This window comes from Mizuhopecten yessoensis, unplaced genomic scaffold (assembly GCF_002113885.1).
Source record: "Mizuhopecten yessoensis strain PY_sf001 unplaced genomic scaffold, ASM211388v2 scaffold10919, whole genome shotgun sequence".
In the NCBI taxonomy this organism is placed as follows: Eukaryota; Metazoa; Mollusca; class Bivalvia; order Pectinida; family Pectinidae; genus Mizuhopecten; species Mizuhopecten yessoensis.
The window spans coordinates 1,473,543-1,481,888 of NW_018408787.1; the positions used below are offsets into that span (position 1 = coordinate 1,473,543).

An 8,346-nucleotide genomic window follows, 5' to 3' on the forward strand; every position below is an offset into this window, starting at 1 on the left:
AATTTAGAAATTGTGTTTTCGGTGTTTTTTGAACGACCTTAATCGACATGTAAAATTATAACACAGTTCCCGTATACAGGTAAACATACCATGTAGCTACTTTGTACATGAACCTGGACCGTACTTGTCTCCGCCCCGGGACCTTACACGATGCACGTAACTCATCGGGGTGTTAATCCAGGTGAAGGGGATCTATAAGCCAAACCGAATGCAATTAACAAATACTAATTGTCCAGTTGTGTTTTCATAACGGTCATACTTCATCACACATCAGCTATAGGTGTCAGGCACAGGCCAGGTAAAACTCCGTCCACTCATCAGAATGTTATTTACCTGTTCTGATATCTAGGAGCCAAACCCATTCTTGACAGTCTAACGGTCATTGTAATATTGTGTAACACGCATTGTAAACTTGTACATAATCTTAATTATTGTGATGAGAAATCACAGTAATATATACAGCTGTACATGTACATCCTTCCGTATTTATTTCATTTCGTAATATTGATCAACAAACTGTACCTAATCGCACAGTTGTGCGGAGAGAAGCGCACAAGGGGGCGAACGATTGTTAAATCGTACAGTTGTGCGCACCATGTGTGGACGATGTGCGGACGGTGTGTGAACGATGTATGCACGGTGTGCGCACGCTATTTTTGGAGCGTTGTGCGGTTACACAACTGTATCTAGGCGTTGTCTATGTGTTAGCTGTTATGTATTAGATTTACGGGACTGTACTCTATGGAAACATTGTTCATAATGTTATCATTTCTGATTTTTTTTCTCTTTCTGCTGTTGGTGCACATTCTAAATACTAGCAGTGTTTTTAGTGTGCTATGGAAGTATTTAGAACAAATATAATTTCTATACATCTTGATAAGAACTTTTTTATTTTGTTTCGGTTTTTGTCTGTAGAGAGAGTAAACATAAATGTTCTTTTCTCAATATATATTGGGAAAGGAGGAGGAGATGAGGGGCTAGCGAAATATCAGGCATGGATAGTTAAATACGGGGCGAAGACGTTAAAATAATAGAGACCTATATTTTCTAAAGTAAATGTTTGTTGATTTAAACGTACATGATCCAGGAATTTTGTACAGGTGTACCAGAAATAGATAGTTAGCCAAATTACTTAGTGCAGCTACTTTTCAAGGGACGGTACCGTCTGATATTCTGTCGAAATGTATCCGAATACCTGATCATGATTAAAGAAGAAATGATCTCCCGTGGTCAGTACAGCTTGTTGATATTTTTTCAGAATACTGGTATATCATTTTGGTCTCTCTGCTGTAAGAAATTGTTGGAAACGTGTAAATCTATTCAAATTAATAAGTAATATTTATGTTTTATATATTCTTATAATCTATTTTAATATTTATTATGAGTAAATTACTCATTTTCATATACTCTACTGCATATTTTCCCTTTACTTATTACTGACTATACTATGTAAGTTGGCATATTTCTGCCATCAACTTAAAGCTTACAATGTAAATAATGATGAACTCTATTTATTTTTACAACAATAATGAAACAAGATATTTCAACCGACAGAAACCACTTATTGTGGGAGGAAATATGAGTATCAGGTGAAAAACCCTCCATTTCGTGAATGTAACCCCATCCTTTTTCACGTCAGATCTCAAAATGTACATATATGAACAAAAGTATAAGTTGACCTCATTTATGATTATATACACGTTTTGAGAATATTTCTTAATAATGCATATATTTTGTCGATATCTAATTTCATTTTCCGAGATATATAATGTAAAACAACTCAATGTGTGAAACGCACTATACAGTACAGCGTTAAACAATAATACACTGCTGTAAATCGTATATTTTACACCATTTATACCACAAATACACCTGTTCCCCGCGTATTTTACACCATTTATACCACAAATACACCTGTTCCCCGCGTATTTTACACCATTTATACCACAAATACACCTGTTCCCCGCGTATTTTACACCATTTATACCACAAATACACCTGTTCCCCGCGTATTTTACACCATTTATACCACAAATACACCTGTTCCCCGCGTATTTTACACCATTTATACCACAAATACACCTGTTCCCCGCGTATTTTACACCATTTATACCACAAATACACCTGTTCCCCGCGTATTTTACACCATTTATACCACAAATACACCTGTTCCCCGCGTATTTTACACCATTTATACCACAAATACACCTGTTCCCCGCGTATTTTACACCATTTATACCACAAATACACCTGTTCCCCGCGTATTTTACACCATTTATACCACAAATACACCTGTTCCCCGCGTATTTTACACCATTTATACCACAAATACACCTGTTCCCCGCGTATTTTACACCATTTATACCACAAATACACCTGTTCCCCGCGTATTTTACACCATTTATACCACAAATACACCTGTTCTCGGCGTATTTTACACCATTTATACCACAAATACACCTGTTCTCGGCGTATTTTACACCCTTTATACCACAAATACACCTGTTCTCCGCGTATTTTACACGATTTATACCACAAATACACCTGTTCCCGGCGTATTTTACACCATTTATAACACAAATACACCTGTTCCCGGCGTATTTTACACCATTTATACCACAAATACACCTGTTCCCGGCGTATTTTACACGATTTATACCACAAATACACCTGTTCCCCGTGTATTTTACCCTATTTATACCACAAATACACCTGTTCCCCGCGTATTTTACACCATTTATACCACAAATACACCTGTTCCCGGCGTATTTTACACCATTTATACCACAAATACACCTGTTCTCGGCGTAATTTATACCATTTATACCACAAATACACCCGTTCTCCGCATATTTTATACCATTTATACCACAAATACACCTGTTTCCGGCGTATTTTACACCATTTATACCACAAATACACCTGTTCCCCGCGTATTTTACACGATTTATACCACAAATACACCTGTTCTCCGCGTATTTTACACCATTTATACCACAAAAACGCCTGTTCCCCGCGTATTTTACACCATTTATACCACATATACACCTGTTCCCCGAGTATTTTACACCATTTATACCGCAAATACGCCTGTTCTCGGAGTATTTTACACCATTTATTCCACAAATACACCTGTTTTCGGCGTATTTTACACCATTTATACCACATATACACCTGTTCCCCGCGTAATTTACACCATTTATACCACATATATACCTGTTCCCCGCGTATTTTACACTATTTATACCACAAATACCCCTGTTCCCCGCGTATTTTACGCGATTTATACCACAAATACGCCTGTTCTCGGAGGATTTTAAACCATTTATTCCACAAATCCACCTGTTTTCGGCGTAGTTTACACCATTTATACCGCAAATACACCTGTTCTCGGAGTATTTTACACCATTTATTCCACAAATCCACCTGTTTTCGGCGTAGTTTACACCATTTATACCACGTATACACCTGTTCCCCGAGTATTTTACACCATTTATACCACAAATACACCTGTTCCCCGCGTATTTTACACCATTTAAACCAATAATTCACCGCTGTACCCGGTATATTGTTACATCATTGGAACCAACATTACACCGCGTTACGCCGGAATTTTAAACCTTTCAAACCAACAATACACCGCTGTACATATACCCCATATATGTTTACACCATTCAAACCAACACTACACCGCTGTACAGATACCCCATATATGTTTACACCATTCAAACCAAGTATACACCTCTGTACTAGTTTGAATTTTATTGAATTGCATTCTTATTAATTTTTATGTTTGTTTTTTGTTATTACAAAAAATTCTTTGAGTTGGTATATTGACATTTGATGTGCACATATAAGTTCACAAAATTTGAGCAAACAGTAGTTAAGGATTGTCGCAATTGTTTACCTATCTATAGACAACACGTGATCTTACCTTAAAATCTGGTCACTTGTAAAAGCAGGTCGCTCCTAAAAGAATTTAACCCTACCAGTGAACTAGTTATGTGTTTGCTTAAGCTGTTAAACTACATACTTTTTATTCCGCATGGAATGGTTAGGGATTTTTAAAGCATGTAAAAAGATAAAGAATGACTTTGCATAAAATCACAAAGTTAAATAAATAAATAAATATAAAACATTTGATATAGCGCCCTATCTAGCTAACATAAGCCACTCTAAAGCGCTTTACAGTACATAGATATCCAATTTGTATACAGCATATATATTAATCAATACAATATTGAGGAATTCGCAGGAGCTGCCTTATCAGGCGCTAACTACTAGTCCTATGCCACCCGGCTAATATCTCCCTATGTGTGTATGCCTGCGTGTGTGCTGGAGATGTAATGTGTTCTGTTTGTAGTGGGACCGTGCTTCCAACGGTATCATTTATAGTGCCACCTCACTTGAATGCTACAGCACAGATACCGCAACACCCACCCCAGACCATTGTATACTCCACCTGGGTTGTTGGAGTTGAAGCTTCTTAGCAAATGATAGTAACAGAAATTCTGGTTCTTCATTTGAATTTCATTGGTTACAAGCTACAATTTGAAGGCCTGTCAGATCATGGTATTTCACGGTACTTGTTTAAGTATCCATCCTTGAAGCAATCAAGGGACGGGCGATTATTATTACAATAATTTGAGGTGCTTTCTTTCTCATTTGATTTCTTTGCTGGATTTTACTGCTATTGAAATTCCCATAAATGTTATTCGCGCATTGTTCTTTTTTTTATTGGCAGTAGCTGTTGTACATGTAAATACACGTATTCTCTACCTTATCACACAGCTGATTGGATTGTCAGAAAATCGAGGAACGAAGACCATTCAAATTATACATGCTTATATTTTCAAAAGTAATTGTTTGCCGACGTAACCTAACATGATTCAGGAAGTTTGTATATTGCGTAATCAAATGATGTGTATCATAGATCGATTATTAGTCAAAGTACACACTGACAGCTACTTAAATACAAACGTGTTACGGTACTGTCTGATATTCTGTCTGTATCTGGACACCAGATCACTGGTGGAAGACGAAATGAACACACATGGTAAGTGCAGCTTTGTAGATATTTTCGGAATGTTGGTATATCATTTCGTTCTTTCTGTTTTAAGAAATTGCTAAAGAAATAGATTTAGAACTGAAAAAAATAACACGAGACCAAGAGGACCTATATCGCTCACCTGGATAGTAAAACAGCATGGGATATTATTCTTATTACATATAACAACTATTTCCAAATACTATAAATATTATATCAGCTTTATTTGTTTAACAACAATTATGAAACAGGTTATTTCAACTTATATAAATCACTCGTGTTGGCCCGGATGTTAGCACGGGGGGTCTTAATGTGGGAGGAAACCGGAGTACCCGGAGAAAACCCACGTGGTCAGGCAGGTGACCCATTCCTTTTCACATCCGATTGGGGAATCTAACCCCGGTCGCCTTGGTGAAAGGCAAGTGTGCTATCCTCTACGCCACCCGACCACCAAATATTGACTCTGTCTCTTAGCAAAACCTGTTCCTCATTAGGTCCCTTCTTTCTGATCCCTTGAATTGGGCAGCCCTTATCCAGCCTCCTTATTTAAAGCTGCACTCTATCTATACAAAATTGAGTCCCCTTTGCTCAAGGCTGCTCACACATAATTGGGTTAAAATCCTCCAAACAACTCTCAAGGAGAAGAATTTAAAACATGTATTACGATGTTCCCTCTACTGGACCCTTCTCCTGTGCTCCCAGGGGGTCACACTCTTTGTTAAAACAATTCAAGCCCCCCTTGCCAAATGATTTTTTCTGGACTAATTTCTGCTAAAATTACTGAATGAAAAGGATTTTAAAGATTTACCTAAAGTTCTCGGACGAAGACCATTTAAACTCGACATGCATATATATTCCAAAATCAATATTTGCAGACTTGTCTCATACGATCCAGGACGTTTTGTTTATTCCTTAATCAAAATATGTGTAGCATAGATCGATGGTTTGGCAAATAACACACTGACAGCTACTTAAATGCAAACGTTGGAAGGTACCGTCTGATGGTCAAGCTTAATGTACACGGTCACCTGATCACTGGTGGAAGAGCAAATCAACTTCAACAAAATGTCTCAACGAAAACCTCCTATAAATCACAATACGGTCGTTCGTATTATTTTTTCTGTTTTGATAAATTTATAGAAGTATTGAATGAACATATACACTTTTAATGAAGATTTATTGAACTAATGAAATGTTAATTAAAAGTAATTGCTTATATAGATATGTATATCCATATATGTAAATGTCATGTGCGCGATAATTACCCTAACCACGTATATTTCAGACATGCCCTTTATTTTTATGATTAGTCCAGTTTTACTGTACACTGCTTCCATTGGTTTTTTGTTTATTGACTCCTTGTTAAATGTCTTGATATAGCTTTCTCACATTCAAAACAAATTACCAAATAAAACAACTAATTTGTTCATATATTAGACCCATACAGGAGGGATTACAGCCAGCCTAACACGAACGGGACCTCATCAGGTTACAGTCCGTCTGTTAGCGATACATCCTCTGGTTTTCCAGACGACGTCCCTCAATGGTATAAACTGGCTAGTCTGAATGAAATACAAAACTCACCTTTCTCAACCAATTCACCGAAGCAGTTTCTACCACGAGTATGTAAAACTGTTGTTCTCGTCTGAATCTGCGACTGCATATCAATAACTTAACAAGCATTTTTATAAAATTTGAAAGTTTGGTTTTATAAAACACAAATTCCGTAATGAAGTTCAGGGCCATTACTTCTTTTACACTCTAACCTGTAATTGTAACGACAAGTTGGGTCGGACAGATTTTAAGAGAAAAATCACTTGGTACGTCGTCAAGGTAATATGAAGAATTAAATTCATCCTGATTATCCTGATAATTTTAAACGGTTAATCGATATCTGACTACGATTCATTTTGTATATAATACGTTGAAGGTTTATCTCCCAGACAAGACCAGGGAAGATGAACAGCCTTACGCAACCTTCAACGATTCACCTGTTGATTACGTGACGAAAAGAAAAGAAGATAAATCAGCCGACAAAAACAACAATGTTCTGCTTTCAATGCTTGCCGTCGGCCTACTTATTGTTATAGTAGCCATCCCGGTCACCGTGGTGCTTGTCTTACAACGAGGTACGTTATTGTCATTGCAAATTGTTTGCTTTTATATTAGTCCCCAATTTTTACTCTCTTAACCATTACAAATTATTTTGATAAATTTATATAGATTTATGAAATCGCAATGTCTCAGCTTTTAATTATGGGAGGTTTAACGTTCAGTATTGGTATGCTGATCAAAGGCCGAACCGGGGTTATAATCTTATTAGTATGAGTGTATTCTTCTCGTTATGCCTAGCAATTGTTTATGTGGTTATAGCGTTTTATCTGTTTCCAAGACGGACGCAACATAAAAACAAACATCGAATTATTATATTATGGTTTGATACTTGCAACTTGATTCAATAATTTCCAATTTCAGATGTTGCAGTTATCACGGAAGGTTAGTAAGTCTTACGGAACAATGTTAACAAATACAAGTCTGAACGTTGATCTATTGGAATAAAAGACATAAACTTTATGTATTTTACAATAATTATGAAGCAAGTTATTTCAACTTATATTACTCCCTTGTGTTGGCCCTGATCTTAGCCCACGGTGGGTCTTATTGTTGGAGGAAACCGGAGTACCTAGAGAACACCGACCTGAACGGGCAGGTGACCCCATACCTGTCCAAGTCCGATCGGGGAAATGAAACTTGAAAGGCAAGTGCACCATCCGCTGCACCACCCGACCACCCTTACTATTGGATCTATTGGAATTAGGACCCATTCATTAGAACACAATTCTCAATTAATCCTTAGACTCCATAATTACGTACATACATGTACTTCATGATACTTATACAATTCACGCTCACTGCTGGATATGCTTCATTTTTTGTCCTTATGGAATAATTATCAATTGTTCAGGTATCGTTATAATGGAATTGACACTTGACGAGCAGTTTCTGGAAAAAATGGCCGATCGAAACTCTGATTTGTACACATCTACAGAAAAGGCAATATGTGAACAGGTATGTAATCATTTGACAAAATGTATGCGACAATATCACCTCGATATGGTATTTATCTATCTGTTCGACCAGGGAGATTGTATTACGTAACCAGGTATGCATCTGTCACGTGACACATTGTCTGCGACGTGACAACACTATGTGTACATAATAAGTATTTGATCATACGAACAGACAGAATCTTCATTTGACCAGGTGTATATATGGCTAGGTATGTATGTGACCAGGTG

The 8,346-nt window shown here is 37.0% G+C and overlaps 2 protein-coding genes across 2 annotated transcripts in view; one reads left to right on the forward strand and one right to left on the reverse strand.

The window, feature by feature from the left end:
• LOC110463641 (mucin-22-like) overlaps positions 1–3,199 on the reverse strand; it is a 45,955-nt gene extending 42,756 nt beyond the window's left edge. The window contains exons 1-3 of the mRNA XM_021518425.1: positions 3,195–3,199; positions 2,545–2,880; positions 1,873–2,418 (exon numbers count right to left, since the gene is read on the reverse strand). Of these exons, the coding sequence (XP_021374100.1) occupies positions 1,873–2,418; positions 2,545–2,880; positions 3,195–3,199 (887 nt within the window). The remainder of the gene's footprint in view (positions 1–1,872; positions 2,419–2,544; positions 2,881–3,194) is intronic.
• Positions 3,200–5,008: 1,809 nt separating this feature from the next.
• On the forward strand, positions 5,009–8,116 carry LOC110463642 (the record flags this gene model as incomplete). The annotated part of the gene is made up of 5 exons (XM_021518426.1): positions 5,009–5,056; positions 6,485–6,669; positions 6,978–7,176; positions 7,523–7,543; positions 8,013–8,116. Coding segments are annotated over exons 1-5 (522 nt in total), but the record flags the coding sequence as incomplete, so codon positions are not given.
• Between the last annotated feature and the right edge of the window lie 230 nt (positions 8,117–8,346).